The sequence below is a fragment of the Simochromis diagramma genome, unplaced genomic scaffold (genome assembly GCF_900408965.1).
Source record: "Simochromis diagramma unplaced genomic scaffold, fSimDia1.1 OVJJ01000387.1, whole genome shotgun sequence".
Taxonomy (NCBI): domain Eukaryota; kingdom Metazoa; phylum Chordata; class Actinopteri; order Cichliformes; family Cichlidae; genus Simochromis; species Simochromis diagramma.
In genome coordinates, this window is record NW_024387152.1 from 6,515,211 (window position 1) to 6,533,589 (window position 18,379).

General features: G+C 37.0%; 1 protein-coding gene across 1 annotated transcript; it reads right to left on the reverse strand.

Moving 5' to 3' along the window:
• Window positions 1–283: 283 nt before the first annotated feature.
• Window positions 284–15,861, reverse strand: wrap73 (WD repeat containing, antisense to TP73). The gene is made up of 13 exons (XM_040047827.1): window positions 15,710–15,861; window positions 14,709–14,822; window positions 14,396–14,548; window positions 13,393–13,509; window positions 6,194–6,266; window positions 5,342–5,445; window positions 4,295–4,381; window positions 3,655–3,789; window positions 3,310–3,387; window positions 3,133–3,235; window positions 2,903–3,028; window positions 2,070–2,261; window positions 284–707 (listed from the first exon to the last, which is right to left on the reverse strand). The coding sequence occupies exons 2-13, from the start codon at window positions 14,775–14,777 to the stop codon at window positions 595–597; spliced, it is 1,350 nt and encodes a 449-aa protein (XP_039903761.1). The 5' UTR covers window positions 14,778–14,822; window positions 15,710–15,861; the 3' UTR covers window positions 284–594.
• Window positions 15,862–18,379: the final 2,518 nt, after the last annotated feature.

Consider the following 18,379-nt stretch of genomic DNA (forward strand, 5'->3'; position numbering starts at 1 on the left):
TTTCAGTCTGGTCATAGCGGGTAACGCCTTTTACATGCTATAAGTAATGATGCAGTATTTGCAGGTTAAAGATAATGCAACTTGTGTCATGAAGAACTGCTTTAAAATTACCAACTAAAGAAAACTGTCTCATGTCTTTGCTCATGTCAACAGTGCGACTACATTTCATCAAGATACCTAACTGTAACTCAGCTACTGATTTCAGTAACATGACATATACCGAAAACAAATCATATTGATTAAAGGCTGAACACACTTTTAGAAAACTGGCACCATAAGCAACTATATTTATGACAAAGTTTATTTGGAACAAATATAAAATTTCAAGGTGAAACAGGAAATTCTAGCAATAAGTGAAATCTATAGAAAATTGTAAACTTTCACATTCTCACAGTGTTTGCAACTAGTGCTGAGTACATATTTATCAGTAGGAATTACTTTCAATGTTCCAGTAGCCCACACTTTTAAGAGCAGCTGCAGTCCAGCATATGCAAGCTAACATGTTCAGGAGTGTTCTCACTGGCCATTGACTCAGCTTGTGTGTACAGCTAAATAAGACTGAACTATGACCCAGTTATTTTCTTTTTGTGTGCTTTACTTGTCTTCTTCATCAGTTTCCATGTAGCACAAACACAGCTGCTCCTTTCCAAGCAGTATCAAGGAGTTGCCACTGCAATGCCAGTTCAGAGAATGAACTTGAAAACCACCTGGCAGGAATAAAAGCGAGATAACTGTGATGTCAATGCCTTTACACATAAACATGCTCATAGTAAGAAATCAGTATCTAAAAAATACACTTCAACTTTGTGTAATGAGATTTTCAATTTCAGATAATAGATGTTTACATTTTTCATTTATTTTTTATATTGCAAACATTTGCACTGTTATCAGTATTTGCACACTATTTTATATTATTTTTTGACAATCTTTAAAGTCATTATTCAATACGTTGTTATTGTTAAATAATCGAGATCTCAATTTCAGTGAAAATAATCGTGATTATCATTTTTGCCATAATCGAGCAGCCCTATGTGAAACTACAGGGTGGGGCATTTATATGTATACATCGTAATAACATGGAAATGGTTGGTGATATTAAAGTCCTGTTTGTGGCACATTAGTATATGTGAGGTGGCAAACGGAGTTTATGGTGTATCCATATAAATGGCCCACCCTGTACTCGTTTGTTTACTAACAACTTCTCAATCAAAAGTTGTTATTAAATGAACCTACTATGGATAAACCTCCTTTTTGAAAGTATGACCAAAATAATGTCCATGTCTGTAACAGATGGTATGCCCTCACAGACTCTGATCTATGCATCACTGAATCAGTAAGGGTAGGCAAATAACCTTTGATGAACAACTATGGAAGGTTATCCAAGACGCCCAAAAAAACCTGAGCACATAGAAAAACTGTCCACATACACTTCAGAAAAACTGGTGCAGTTACAATACTTTAAGGTTTCTTGTTTTCATGTAGTTTAGCAAACAAAATGTTTTTTAAAATAGTTTGGTCCACTAAGAGCAGACTGCATTCATTGGTCCTTGTTTTTTCTTAAACTTCTAACCGAGATCCACACTGGCTGCTCTTAAGCCCAGTGCAATGAAGTGTAGCTTTTTAACATAAACTAGAACTTCAGCCAGTTCTAATTTTGTTGCTAAAAATTTTGGCAACAACCTTTGACTAAAACTAAAGTTTGATGCTTAAATTATAATTAAAACTAATAATGCTTAAATCAAAAGACTACGATTTAAACTAAATCAATATTTGCTGATTTCCGCTCATTTCAGCCATGCTGTTTTAAACAATTTGAGAATAACAAAGCAAAAGCATGTTTGTTGTCAATCTTAAGTTCTATTTCATGATATCAGTGTTTAATATTCTATTAGTGTAAAAAATAAAATGAATGAATTTAACAGCGACCTTGTGGTTACCATGGAGATTAAATAAAACGACAGGATGGTTACTGGAGGTCTGCTCCTTTCCTATATCTGAGAACAATGTAATTAAGCTTTGGACTCCCAACTACGTGAAAGTTCAATTGTTTTAGTACCCAAAGAAATTACCTTCAGTTGGGACCTGAACAGCAACACAGCCTCCTGGAGACCAGAGATAGAGCTTGGTGTTGCCAGTACATAGTGCCAACCGGGGATGGCATGGGTCCCACTGAAAACATCGTACTGCTGATGTCTGCTCCAGCACAGCCTGCAGGCTCATCATCTGCATGTTCCACACCCAAACAACACTCGCCATATTGTCTGCAGTGACAAAAATAGTCATACACATTCAAAACCACTCTCAGCCTAAAGAGCCAATACTAGTAGCATAACAAATGTACACAACAAAAGTCAGTCAGTTTTGTACAATATAGGGTCAAAATTATGCACACAAGGTCAAAAATATACATAAAGCAGCACATATTTTGTTAATTGTCCCTTAGCACACTGCACCATGAACCATCAGCATAATTCTTGTTGAAACTGATGTAATTCAAATCAACTTCCTCTCAGCTGAGGATGAAAGCGGTTTCTTTTTAAAACCTCTGCAAGTGGAGTTACAAAATACAGTTACAGACACAGTTAAAGTTGTTTGAACTGATGATGCAGGAATCTGCAGTTGTTTAGAAATGGCTCCAAGACACATTACAGACTTGTGTAATTCAGTTTCTCAGTTCTGAACTATACTTTTGCCTTTGACAAGTTAAGAGGCTTTTTGGGACTTTCACCACCACATATTTAAGAATCTAAGTGGGTGCAGATTATGTTGTGCAATCTTTTAGGCCAAGAAAAAGAGCTGTTCACAGAAATGTTTCAAAGGTCAGTATTAATAAAACATTCCTGTCAACAATTAGTGCAACAAGAAAGTTCAATAAAAAAGGTAAAAGAAAAAAAAATCTCACCATTTTTGGTGGCTAGATAGTGATTGTTTGAGCTGAATGCCAAAACAGAGACCCCAATCTTGGGGTTGGCTCGGTCTGGGTCTGGTTTGACCACAGGAACTTGGACTGGCAATGAGCATATCTCATCTAGATGAGGCAACAACAAAGAATTTATAATGAGACAAAATTGGTTACTTGACCTTGGTAATTTTAGACAAATATCACTTTAAAAATGAATACTGCTTACGTACATTTACTCTGGGTGTTGAAGAGTGTGCTGCCAGTAGTGATGTTGTGCAGAGACATTTCGTCAGTGCCAACAGCTGGCCTTCTCTCCACTTCTTTATACACAGTCTAAAACCACAAGGAGTAATTAACTGGCAATCAAACAATGTCTTCCAGGCCCATCAAAAACGCTCAATACTCACAGCTTTTGTGCTTTCCACTGTTGCAGGGTGCTGAAACTGTGCGATTTTTTTCCATGTGATATGATTGATGATGCGCACCTGACATAAAGATAAAAGTATATTAATTTCACTGATACTAAAAATTGCACACAACACATTCTGCTCAAAATAAAAATGAACCTGAAACTATAATAAAACTTTTATTTAAGAGAGAATGAAAAAAGTTGTGAAGCTTTTTACGACTTTAGGAGGAACTGCATGAAATTTGTGAAAAGGAAGACCTCATCTAAAAAAACAAACAAACAACAAAAACCAAAAACAGGCAATCATCAGGAAAGAAGCACAATTTTTTAACATCATCCATACTTTTTCATCATAGCTGCCAATTGCAAGGAACTGGCTACTGGGGCTCCAGGACACAGACTTGACACCCAGCGACCATTCATAGGCACTGTAGATTGACAGCAACCGGCCATCCAAAGAGTAGAGCAACACCTTATACTGTGTAGAGGATACATACACATGAAACAATATTAATAATAATGCTTCTATTCTGTTGCTAGCACTTAAGTACAGTGGTTAAGACAACCTTTAGTAGACAGATGTTGCAGACAGATGTCAGTGTGCTTCATTTTAAAATTTTATGACTTTTTAAACAGTGTAATTACATTTTGCAGTATTCCTGTTTCCAATATTATGAGACTCTTGTGAGGTGATCAATACAAATTTGTCCTATCCTGCATAAGTGTTTACATAAAGAACACTTGTACCTATTTATAGTACCCCAACCATGCCTCAAAATTTAAACTGCAGATAATGTTGTTTTATAATTTAAAGCTGACTCTTTGATTACTGTCTTCCTAAACTGGAGTTTTTAAACTATTCACTTGCCATTCTTGCCAGGGTACACTTTACTGAGTGATTCACTGATGACAGGCTCATGTTTAACTGAGATAGGTAATTTGACATTACAGTGATGGATCTTTAGTGTATTAGGTTAACTAACTTCTAGACAACTGTCCCATACTGCCAGCACACAGCCATTTGGAGACCACTCCAATCCTGCCAGGTCCTGTGTCTCAGTCTCAAAATGCTGTAATAAAAAAGTGACATTAAATTAAGTTAATTAAGACATTCATTAAAAAAAAAAGTGAATATCTTAAACTTAATTTTTCCTCATATCTAGCACAATATAAAAAGATAAAAGGAAACAAAATACAAAATAAAAGCTAGTTTCAGCTGTTCCCAGAAACACTATGTTGGGTGTCCAAGGTTCATAAGTGCACACAAATACCACTCTGTCTGATCTGGTTGAAACGGAGATAAAAGAGAAATCTCAGTAACTGACTCTTAGTGCTCCTGGCTCCTTTCATCAGGGCACATTATAGGCCCTGTTAAAAATTATGACCCAGTGACTTGACAGCTCTGCCTTGTTGTAGTCTTGCCGTTTAAGTTGTATTAAACTGGATGATCTCAGACATCTACTTAAAAACAAAGCAGCTATTCAAGTAAGAGACATGAATGCTAATGACTTTAATTAATACTAGAATCTATTCGCCTTTTATGGGATGAGCATTTGCTGCATTACAAACATGTGCCACCTGCTGCTAGAAAAAGCATAAAGGCAAGTGCCTCTCAGCTATTTGTCCCTTACAGCACATACTGTTTTTAGAACTTTCGGACTAAAATTAAAGCACATCAGATATAAAGTAGTTCCCCAGCAGAGCCTGCAGAGAATGATTTCACATCCCATGTTTTGGAGGGAAAAGGGGAAAAATGAAAAAGCAGTAGACCCACACAATGAGATCAAATCAAACTGGTATGAACAAATTACACAAACACCATAGATTCAATTCTACGTGTTTTAAATATAATGTAGCAGCAAATTTCATGTAACAATAAAGATAGTCATAATGTATTGCTAATAAGTCTATATCTTTTTGGGAATCGAAATTAAGGTCCCTTTCACTGTAGTTTACATGTCTTACTCAATTGATGAGTACATTAAAATGGCCTTACAAAAAAAATCGTATGCAGCTGTAGCTCTACTTACCCTGAGTAAATGCCAGTCGTCACACACGAATATACTAACAAAGTCTTTGCAGTCACGACGTTCAGCCAAGGCCATATAGGACCCATCTCTGCTGAAATCTATACCTGTGGGTATACAAATGGTTTCTATGGAAGATCAAGAGGGAATTTGAACAAATTCCAAAGAACAAAAAGTGAGGAAAACAACTCTAAAATGCCACTTTATTTTCCAAAAAAAACTGCTCACTGGTAAAATAATAAATAATAATAATAATGGTAATAATGGTAAAAGGGACAGTATTAAAAATCTGAGCATCAATGACACATAAAATAAACACTTTTCCTTCACAATTTTTTAAAGAGGATATTTAGTCATAGTAACAGAATAACAGAAAGAATTTCAAAATAATTTAATCTTTCTTTAAAACATGTCTATGTAACAGCTTGGAAAAAAGACAACTGCCTATTCTGATCACATAATACATGGCTTAATCGGTTTTTCATTATCTAATTCTTTGGCACCATAAAGTCTGGTATGCAACCATCATGGCGATATTATTTATATGACAGCTCTGAAGATACACAGGTTGCAAAAGGGCATGGTATTACATGTGGAAAATGGGGAGAGTCAGACACAATCATTTTTCCACTAGTTGTTGACAGGCCTGTTATGAAGAGCATGCCCCATTTACTGAAGAGAGGCACAGCTGTCAGCATAGAGGACCATAGTTTGGACCCATATCCTTGGGTAGAGCCACAAGGTAAAGAACGGCATGTGATTCATGGGGAATGCCAAGGCATTTAGACTGCTGGCCATGTCCTCAGGTACACTCGTAGTAGACATACATTCATATCATATCAATTTCATACTCACCTTTCTGACATGCTTTGGGATACTTGATGTAAGATACAGCTTTAGTGCACAGTGACCAGACGGTGATTCTCAACTGTAACCAAAACAGAGAAAACAAAGAAAAGGAAACCATATATTATCTTCCAAGTTAAATGATGGAAAAGAGCATTCTACCAGACAATAAAAAGAGTGTAAACACATCCATCCCTTTAACTGCAATGACACATTCACACTATTCGACCACTGGTCTTCAATAAGAAAATTTAATTATAAGTTATTTGGTAAGTGTTACATCCATATGGCAAGTGGCTGTCAATAGACACCAATATGAGGTCAGTCAACCAGAACACATTTCTATATGTAAAGATCAGCTATGCAAATCCAGACTGCATTTCCCACCATGCACTTTAACAGCTGTGGAAAGACTGTCTTATGTCTTTGAAGGGGCAAAATCTCTGTGAGAGTCAATCAATCATTAGACGATGGCCTGAAAATGCCAAGTGTGTGGAGTGTTGTCAATCAGTGTGCTTCCCCAGGGAATGAATACACATGTTTAAGACCTGTAGCCACTGAAAGGGACCAAAAGAATTAAGTTTAAATTAAGACCTGTTTAAATTAAGTTTAAACCTGTTTGTTTTAAGTTAAAGTGTAAGTTTAAATTAAAGTTTTAAGTTAAGTTTAAACCTGTTTAAATTAAGACTTGAGCACATAAAATTAACAGATACAAAAAACATCTCAACACATAGCAGGAATAGGACCAGTCAATTTAGTAGCCAAGATGTAATGTCAGACATGTTTGCCACAAGTGTGACAAATTGACAGCAAGTTGTGCGCATTGCCACAAATGAGAAGCAGCTAACTGACCACAAGTCGGCATAACAAAGAGAACACGTGTTAATTCTAAGTTTTGACAGCAGTCACTTAAATACCCAGCGGCCTCACTTCAGCCAGACTCATGCCAACAAAAGCAAGTGGCCAAACATGACAGATATGCTGATCTAAGGAGTATGACAAGCGGTATCTTGACCTTCAAATAAGGAGCACCAGAAGACTCTTGAGACACTGTTACAGAATACGTGGTTTGTACTGCCTATGTGTATGTGTTAAGCTGTTCAGAGATTGATTGATGAAGTTAGATTCAGCAGCAAAACTCAACCTTGTTGCCAATTTTCCCCATTGTTCACTATAATACAATTGCAACATTACCATTCCAACAACAAATTTCTAAAACTTCCAGATGCTAGAAAAACAAGTTTTGTGATATCCCATCGACGCAAATTTTCTGGGCTGAGCAGATGAATCACTTTTTATGTTTTGTCTCCAGTTTTGTGCAAAGGAATATTATTTTTGAATCCTCAATTAAGACTGAAAAATAATTTTTTCCAGTCTTAATTTTTAAGACTGGTCAATGTTAATTGACTGGTCAATGTAAATTTTTTAATACTACAATTTTTTTGTAATTGTAGTATTACATCTGTTTAAATAGTAATGGCAAAAAGCATGCTGAACAAAAATGTGAATAATAATTTGAACACAGAACAGTTAAAAAGGCAAGGGCTTTTTTGTATAATTTAAGGTTATTGAAGAAAAGCATTTTTTATCCTTGGAAATAAATGGTTTCATTTGAGTCTAATATGAGTAGAAGTAACAGCAATAATAAATTATTCTTCAAATAACACTTTATTTTTGGCAGTAAAAAATAATGTAATTGCCATTTAAGAATGGGCAGAGTTAAAACTACTGAAGTGACGAGGCTTTCATCAGAGTGTACAGACAGATATTTGAAACGGTCCAAGTCTGTCACCTGACTGGACTGAAGTGTTGACCCGCGTGTTTGGTCCAGATATCCAGCTGTGTAGGCTCTGTAATAACACCGCACCGCACGCTTCCTGGACATCCCCTCAGACATGGTGCCATGACAACTAATACCAACAGCGCTCAAACACAAACAGACTTACACTTCTTAAATACCCTGAATCCACCACATAAGGGGCGCTGGGAGATCAAGACCCAAAGGCAATGTAACTTTAAACCTGGTGGAGGAAGGTTAGCATGAGGAAAATAGGTGAGAAATGCTTTTCCGTGTAGAGTGAGACTCTTATGTGGTAAAACTACCCCATTAGATAAAGTATCCTCACCAAAGGTAAGCAGAAACGTAGGACTACGGTCTGGGGGCAGGAGTGGTGTTAAAGACAAAACTCTCCTAAAAAAGCAGCTGTTTATTTATCAGAGATAATTGTTACGAAAAGCCCTTGGAGACTATACTAGAAGGTGGAGCAAATAATAATCATGACATATTATGACAAGTCAATATTCTTAAAATGATGTCATCAATTATTGGGGTTAATTTATACCACTAAATACATGTAATATGTGATAGAAGGTATTCTTAAAAAAATAAAATCAAATTAAAATTTGGGGACCTTCCCATCAGGAAAACCTGTGGGCAATATGATAACTGCAAGAATGTAAATACTACAGTTACTGACAGCAATCTGGAATAAAACGTACCCATCAGCCATTCTTGTTGCGCGCCTAAGCGAGTGTGAGAGAATGGTCGAGTGTATTTGATGCCATATAGGCCTATCTGTCAGCAGAGGATTAGCTTGTAGGCATTCCACGTAGAAAGCCATCTCAAACCAATATAGCCTATTTCTCCTGTTACAGCCTTATGATGCTACCAAGGAACAGGAGCCTTTCACAGCCCACATAGGGTATGGGTGAGCTATTGTCCCCTGCTGCAGTGCTTAGGCTCCCTAAATTTACAGTTCGGTCCGGTAGCATTGTTGGCAGCCACATTGCTGCCAACAATGCTACACGTTAGCAAGGCTACAGCTGTACTAGTAAAGAATTCTAAGGCTAATCTGATCCCAACAATGTAAAAACCATTAGACAAGTCAAGCTCAGCAATGTCCTTGGCTGGACTTTTTCGACCCTCAGTTAGTAAAGCAGGATTAATGTGGATGTGCGAGTGGCATTTTGTGAGGTCCTAAGATAAATGAATGGAATTCAAACAGGAGACCAGTTGCGTGAAGTCTCACAATACATAGGCTAAGTTTCAGCAATGTGACTTTTTATTACATCTATGACAAATGTTTTAAAAATCTGGGCAAAAACAAAGTAGTTGGCTTTAAGGTGCTTCATTTCACAACATTTAAAGTAGTGGTTACTGGTTCTGACTTCTACAGCTTTTGTTAACACTAGATAGAATATATAATCATTTTGGTACAGCCACAATGACAGTTGTGACCTAGAAATTTGAAAGATCTTTTGCTTAAAAAACAAAACAAAAGAAAAAAACAACTGAGACAGCCAGACAAACACAGACAGCAGATTTATTGATACATAGACAGACAAACACATACACAGAGGCATGATCCACACCACAGGCAGCTGTCCCTAAACAAGTTAATATAGCAGGCTGTTTATGAGTGGGTTGAAATTTAAGCCTGACACGAACACCCGCCTGGCACAGCCTTAATGAAATCTTGGGCTGGGGTGAAGGTAAGTTCAGTGGGCTCTCTGGAAATGCCACAACAAGTTCCTAATTTTTCTTTGTTGATTAAATTGGTTTTGAAACCTGCACCACAAAAGGCTGCTCAGTAAGCAGCAAGTAAAACTACTTACATCTAGCCAGTTATGAGAGAGATGGGTAACTACAGGTTTTTGACTCCATAACAGCAAAGATTAAATGCTTGTACTAATATAAACATGTTTTGACAAAAACCTAGAGTTTTTGACAACGACTAAACCAAAGTGTTACTTCAGTAGAAAGTTTGCACAACAACCATATTGAGCAGCAGCTTCACCTGTCACAGACACAGCAGCTGCAATTGTTCACACAACAGTGGCACTCCATGCTGTCTGACATTGGCCTTTTAAATTGAGTAATGACCATTAAACGTAGCACATAAAGTATCATATCACATCTCCTTTTCACAGTACATGCAGAATATTTTCCTCAAGTGCCAGTGTATTATAATTGCTCTGACATCTGTTTGTCTTGGAGCTTGTCTGTTTTTTGGGGCTCATTTCTGAGAGTTGTTTACCAGAACTACTTGGTTTGATTTGGTTTGAACAAAATAGAACATTAATTTATAGATACACCATTCTCAGACTGAATTTACATTTTCACTCGTCTTCATAGAAAGATAAAATAATCTGCACTGGTTAGACCTTTCAGCCTTAGTGGTTCTACAACACAAACTAAAACACCAATGGCACAAAGCCACCATATGACAAAAAAGGTATGGTATTAGGAGCAAGTTGGGGTTCCTTGGCCAAGGACGTTTCAACATAAAGAGGGATAGGGACTGACATGGGAAACCTCATCTACTACCTGATCCCAGTGACAATATCAGTACAGCACAACATATTCCAACAAACTCACAAAAACAGCCTTCAAAATAAAGGAAAATGAGCTCTACAAAAAAATTCCATATAACACTGATTTCAGGCTAAAACTAGGGCGGCACAATTAATAGTCAGAAAATCGCGATCTCACTTCATACTTATGTGCGATCTCATTTCGAAATGACAAGGATTTAAAAAAAAAAAAATGATGATGATTGTACCGCATTTTGATCCAGGACATAAGTTGCATGAAAACAAGCGCTCACTCTTCCTGCTCAACAAATGACAAGGGCGGAGGCTTATACCACGTGATACAGAAGTCAGCTGGCAGGGAAAAAACAACAGAGAGCACGTGAGAGATGACGAAGCTGTAAAGGCCAAGAAAGTGACGGGAATCCATCCTACCTGAAAAAACATCTTACCCAATGTTTCTGCGCAGACGCGGCACATGCGCACAACACCAACGCCGAATTAACTTCTTTTTCTCTCACCCATCCGGAATACTTCTTATGGTTATGGTTAGGGTTAGGGTTATGGTCAAGGGTAGGGTTAGGTTTAGTCGCAAGTCACCGTCAAATTATGATACGGGTAGGACGTTTTGTCAGAGTAGGATGGTTTCTCAAAACACCGTCCCGCAACTATTTTCCTATTGTTGCACTACCTGCTCTATACACGCAGTGTCAAGCAACGATGGAGACGGAATTACAAGCAGTACAACATTTTGAGGCAACGACAAAAATGTGAGACATTTGTTTTTATGTTTATTTATTGTTTTTATGTTCAGTCTCAACTGTTACAAAGTTGATGTGCAGTTAATAAGTGCAATAAATATTTATATTGGAAAAGAAAATCGTGAGAGAATCGTGATCTCAATTCTAAGCAAAAAAATCGTGATTCTCATTTTATGCAAAATTGTGCAGCCCTAGCTAAAACTACAAAAATTCTTTCTATTCTAGCATAATTTGCTTTTTTTCTTTTATAGTTTTACGTTTTGACTGTGATTTGAACCAAAACTGCACTTTGCTATACCACAAAAGGTGCAAAGCATAACAAGTTAATATTAACTATGTAGTACATGTAATTAATGAAAACAATAAATTTTTTTGTCCTAATGATGGATACAACGTTTTTCCTCTTTTCTCCTTTAGTTGCTTTTAAGGTTTTTTAGAACCTGTTTGCAGCACTTGGATATTGGACGAAAAGGTGATTAAAAGGTAAATAAAAGTAATGACATCAGTTTCATTTTCTAATAGCCACATATAAGTAAATTAAAAAAACAAACGTATAGTTAAGAAATGAAAGAAAGAACTCTGACATTTTGTTAGAGAAACTATAATTAAGTATCAAGAATCAAGAATCACCACAGCAAGGCACTGACAGCAAGCAATTTAAATGAGGTTATGTGGAATGTGTTCACAATTCAACGTAGAAACATAAGAAAAATGAGTACAGTTTATATTAACCATTCAAAACTGCCCACACACATGCTCAAATGCAAGATTACTGCACTAAGATTGTCTATTCACTAAGCTGAACACAAATTGCCATAGATCTTTAGGGAAAGAAAAAGCATTTCTTTCAAATTCTTTTCCTTTTTAAACTTTATTTATTAATAAAATTCTGACTAAAACAAAGCAGACATACCACAGACACTTGCACTCTACTCCAGACAAGACACAGTTGTGTATTAGACCACAACACCTGTTAAATGATTCCTGGAATCTGGTTCAGTGTTACAGACATGGCCTACCGTCGTATTCCACAAGCCCCAAGGGTAGCTGCTATAACAGCACCCCTTACAACATATGCTTACTATGGAGAGAATATAAAAGAGGAATTTGGAGGCACAGGCAATTTATTTGGTTTGTATTTAGTTTTATATACTTGCGCAATCTCAAAATCTCCTCAGCTGGAATTTGGTGGGTGCATGTACATACTGCATGATACCTCAAATTTCAAATATTTTAAGTAATGATATAAAACATAAAAAGATGCAATCTTAAAGACTTTTGTCTGTACTTTCTCCTTAGACAAACAAGCTATTTCTGGTATCAAATATGTACTCCTGTTTTGCAAGGTCATTACTACGGAGTGAAGGAATGTTCACAAGTCACGACTACTGATGATTTTAAAAGGAGAACAAAATCTAATTTCCACATACTATGTATTCTTGGATCTGATGTTTAGAGCATACTACTATCAGCTACAAGTGAACAATAACTAACAGTCAAATAGTCATCAAGGATGGAAATCATTATAAAGTGCCTTGAGGCAACTGTTGATGTGATTTGAACTGTCCATGTGATTTGGCACTGTACAAATAAAATGAAATTGAATTTAAATAAAATGAAATGAGCATTTTGGCTCTTGTCTTATAAAACATATTTCTGCTTGGCTTTTTATTTGGGCAGTAAAAGTAACAGCCATATAAATTATTAATGTTATTTATTTAACCTGCTCCTGGTTAGTGTATGGCGTTTCTGATCTGGTTGGTTTTAATCCATCAGTGTTGGTAAGCCTACAGTTACTGTATTTTTATGACCAATAAAACATCATTAAATAGACTTGATGCCAAACAAAATACCAGACCTCCATCGGAAGGGCATATACACATTGCACTGGTGTTCCAGAGGTACTAGAAGCCCATGTATGACAGGACGCTAACAGGAGGGCAGCTATGAAATCAGGCTGAATACATGTAGCAGGTGGGGGGTGTAGGGGGCAGTCAAGAAAGGCTCTGGTGTCTGGCTATTTTCAGGTCCCCCGTTCCTTGCAGGCCAGCAACAGTTGATACCAGACAAGCATAAAACACATTTCCATGTGCATCAATGCACATACACACACGCAGAAACCAACTTCACACTTACATGGAACTCGGTGGTGTTGAGAATGTGACGTCCATCTGGACTCCAGCGTGAGGAGACTAGTCCTATTGAACCCTCATCAATCTTGCAGTGCCAGTCTGGCTGTTCAAGAGACCACACCTGAGAAAAAAAACACGTCAGAAGGAAGACAGAGTGCGACACCAGGACAGCAAACGGCAATTACTCAAGACATCCTTTACACACATCCTCTAACTTTCTCAGTTTGATTTCAAACAGTAAGAACACATCAGACACAATGAAAGACTGGCACTGGATACCCTTTCAAAGGTAAGCAACTTGAGCTACGATGTGCATGAAACTGACATCACTTCAGTAACAATAATTACTGCAATTCTGTCACTTTGAACACTTTTTGATCATCCTAAAATAAAGAAGTTAAAGCACAATAAAAAATAAACAGCATGGTTCTAGATCATCCAATGACAGAAGTAATGAATATTAAAATGTATTGTACCTATTTGAATGCTAAATAGTGAGTTTCACTGAAAGCAGTCTCAGACTACTTCATCTAATGTGGAGTCTACTGTGTCCTTAAAGTAACAGCAATAAGAATGTATGTATGAAAAAGTTAATTAGTATACATTTTTAAGACTAAAAGAAGGATGTACATGTGATTGAGACTTCAAACAGGACATGTCTAAAGCCTCCAAAAATTTAAAGTACAATATACAATCTCAAAAAATTACAACTGAAGATATGGAGTATTTGTTTTGAGGAAGTATTTCTGTATGTCACTTCTAAATTTAGGGAATGTGGCATAACTGGTCTATTGGTAGTTTGATTAAATAGAGCCTGTCCAACTAAAATCAACATAAATCACTTTAGTATTCAGTTTCTATCAATCCCCCCAAAAAACCCAACATTATTTAAAAGAGTTTGTAATTATTTGTATAATCGTGAACAGTGTTCAACTAGTAGACTGACCACCTTCATTCACACCACATAAATGGTCTCAGATAGCCACATTACTTTTCTCTCAACCTACCTGTACTAGTCCTCTCTTGTACATAGCACACAGAATAAAGAGAGAATCAGAGGACCACTCCATATGAGATATTTGGTCAAGGCAGGTATACAGGTGCATAATCTGCAAGGTGCTCACATCTCGCACCACTAACCTGTACTGCACACATGTAGCCTGAGGAGTAAAGCCAAAGACAACAATCAGCAAGGAAATTACCTATTTCCATCTTATCCATATGGAAATGGTAACATAAAATGGGAATGAAAAAGATTTCTTTCTACTGAAAACAATTAAAATACTACAAAAATACATATTGCATTACTCAAACACTTACCAAATACTTTCCATCTGGGGAAACTTTACAAAGCTGATTGGACTGCTTGAAGACCTCAGAGAAATTCATCTTACAGTGACAATTGTTTTGTCATCTATGAAGCACAATTTCCAACTGAAATGAAATTGATTAAGACATTAAATCTTTTACGGTAAAGGACAAAGGTTGGTTAAAGATAAATCAGAGCTGTAATATTTTCAGCTAATATTATTTTATTATTATTCACACTTCTGGAAATACGTTTCCAAAAATACTTGTGTCTATTTTTCTTACACTACATTTTCCATAACATTATTTACTGTAGTTATAGTTTATTATGTTTTTATGTCATTTCGATGTTGCAAACTGTGCATTGTGAACATAACAGCTCAATAGGGGACACGGGTTAGAAATTAGCAATAAACTCTATGTGCAGCGCATCAGTTTCATGCTCCGCACTGGGAACATGTTAAACGTCATTGTCCTTTTCAAATACATAAATTTTAACTAAAACAACTGCAAAAGATTTGCAATTTGTACGTAGTTTGCAGGTATTAACACGTGATGGCGCTAAAGGCCCAAGAAAATGACTAAGCCTCAGAAAATAGGCATGCAGAAAATACACAAAAAACTGTTTCGTACAGGAAAATAACTCGACTTATATGGCAACTACTTAGCTACATAAAACGGACTTAATCCTTTCCCAAATTGAGCATCATCACAAACAAAGCAATTTTCGTAGCTATCTTGGTTTAGCTAACTCTTAAGAAAGACCTGGAGGAAACTAATTCGTCGAGCAAAGCATGTCTGAAAGATGTGTTTCACTGCGATTTTTGTCATTGGTATCAAATTATTTAACCAGTGGATAAGAACTGACCACTACATGCTTAAGGTAAAGTTAGCTGTTTAACTAGCTGTCACCAATGACTGAGCTCGCTCGAGGCTAGCATGTAATGCTACTAGCAACGAAAAGCTCTATGGTAGCTTTCGACCGAACATCACCGTTTAATGCAAACACTTACTTCTAGCTTTACTTGAGTTGTTTTTGTCACTTAAAAGATTAACGTAAAAAGTTCAAGAAAGACTTCAGAAAAGTTTTTTCTCCACATGACTGCCTTCTGGTGCATACGCTATTGATTCGACTGCTGCTGGTTTGTTTGGACGAATACATGACGACATACTGGTGTTGTCCAATCAGCGTTTGCTATTAGAGTTTTCTTGCCTTCTGGGAAATGTAGTTCATAAGTGTGTTTTGCCTTGTTTCCTACTGCTCGTGAGTGTGTGTTTCTGTACCAAATCAATACAAACCTATAAGCATCATATTATCATCACAGGGTTATGGGCTTTTAATCGTGTAGTGTAATTTAGAATATGATACATTGTTTTTCATTTCGCTCATTGCCTTAAGTTCTTCCCCATCATGTTTCTTTCGTTCTTAATTGTATCCTACAGTGTATATATATATACTTGAATGTATAAGCAAGGGCAGCCTAACACATTTATATATATACTTGAATGTATAAGTAAAAGGCAGCCTAACACATTTTTATTATCCCCCAGCATCATCTCCTGGTTGAGCCAAAGCTTTCCCGCTTATATGCGGCTAAACCGCGCTACCGCCTCCCTGCTCTCCCAGTGCAAAAAACGCTTCACCTCCTCCTCGGTCACCCTCAGCAAAGATCACACTTCTCTGGAGAGCATGCAAATCAGTTTTCCTCTTGAATCCGGTTAATATTGCTTCTCAGAAAAGTCAATCAACTTCAGTCATTGTTATCAACCTGAGTCAATCGATTTTTTCCATTTTTTCCCCTTGTTGCTATTTTTTATGGAGGGTCACTCTCTCGGCACGTTCGATAATAAACAGACAGCTCCTGGACGCAACATATTTCCTGGGTGTTTGGATTGGAATAAGAATAACCTTCAGGTAGGCTCACGTCTATTAATGTTTAATGAGCTATATGTTACAAATGGTGGTCTGGATTTTACTTATGAGCATTTTTTCCTCCCAAAATGTGACAATTAGACTGAGTTTTAAAAGAAGCTTATTCACAAGACGTATTGAGAAATGTCAAAGGATGGGTAAGAGTGAAATGTAAAAAATAAAGTAAAATTTACTGTCTACATTAAAATCCTTTTAGTTATTTTGTTGATCAAGGTCGCGGTTTGGATAGCCTAATGGTCTTTTTCACATGGCTGATTCTTAGGGCAGTAGCCAATACAAATCATAGGCCCGCTAACAATAATGATGATAATAATAATGATTTAAATTTAATACTAGGCCTTTTGAAAAAGCATCAGCGTACAGCAAACAGAGCCTATGCAGACTATAAGGCCTGTGTTGCAATTTATTATTTGATTTGAATAACCCACTTATACTTTTTGTCTTTGAATTTCTTTATTAATTTTATTAGGATACATTTCAAGGTAAAACTTTCAATATGCACAAGGAGTGACATCCAAATACTTCAACTGCGACAACGCTATGAATCCTTAATATTTCACGTGGCCCTAAGGAAGGCCATCGAATCTAAGACCATATTTTTAAAAATTGATTTATTCTCAATTAAGACTTTTCTCCGAATAAAATGGCCCTTGGGACGGCACCGTGTGTGTATGTGTGTTGTCATGGGTGCTGTAACCCTGGAGTGGAGATACAAAATAGAGACAGGTGAATATCACAGAGGCGCAATGTCATATTCAAAAGGAGGGCGAGAGTCAGGCGACTAGCAATGTTTTATTGAAATAAAACGGTAATGTTTCTTATCATGGGAAAGTAGACAATTACGATAAAAATGTATATAAAATCATGTTCAAATCAAGTAACAAGTACATGCCAAATCGTGCCAACGGTACTTTCATTCAATAGGCCTATTTCATTTTGAACCTTTGGTTTTTTGTTTTGTTTTGTTTTGTTTTTTTTTTGGGGGGGGGGGGGGGTTGTTGCTTTTTTCAGGTTTGAATGATCGACTTTTAGTATCTATCTATCTATCTATCTATCTATCTTGATCAGTTAAATAACGGGCTAAGTGTAAGTTTTTCCCCCTGTGGTGCGGGCTAAGTGAAAAGGAGGTAGGCTATGTGTCCAGGTGGAATGCCAATTAAGCTTCTCAAAGTGGGGAGCGGAGCTGCTGTCTTTTCTGCTGCTCGTATCGCACTGGTTCTTTGTCAGATCCCCTGTGCGAACATACTGGTTGATTTGGGATTTTCAAGGCGGCACTGAAGGACGAGCTGGTGGGAGCTGGTTTCTGCGGCGGCATACTCCGCGGGAACAGCGGGAACCTGAAGCCACACAGCTGAGCTGCAGCTCCACAGTTCCAAATTACAAGTGTCCACTTACGTGTGCGGGGGTCTCTTAAAGATGCGCAGTGCGCCTCACTATTGTTTTAATGCCAAATGCAATGGTTTTTGTGCCACGCATAATCCGCAAGCTTAATGGACACAAAAACAATTACAACAAAAAGTAAGGAAACTAAGGAAAGCAGCCTTTGTTCAGGACACATGACATCACTTTAGATGTTTACTGGGTTGGATATCGTCAATCGATTCCGTACAGACCAAAGTGAAAAGACCTCTGTTACCTGGAGATAAGGCTATAGGGTGCAGTAGACTTACAGATTAAATTTAAACTCCTAAATTCATAGAATTTGAAATCTGTATCTCCAGCCACACTGGCTAAAACACCGAAGATTTGC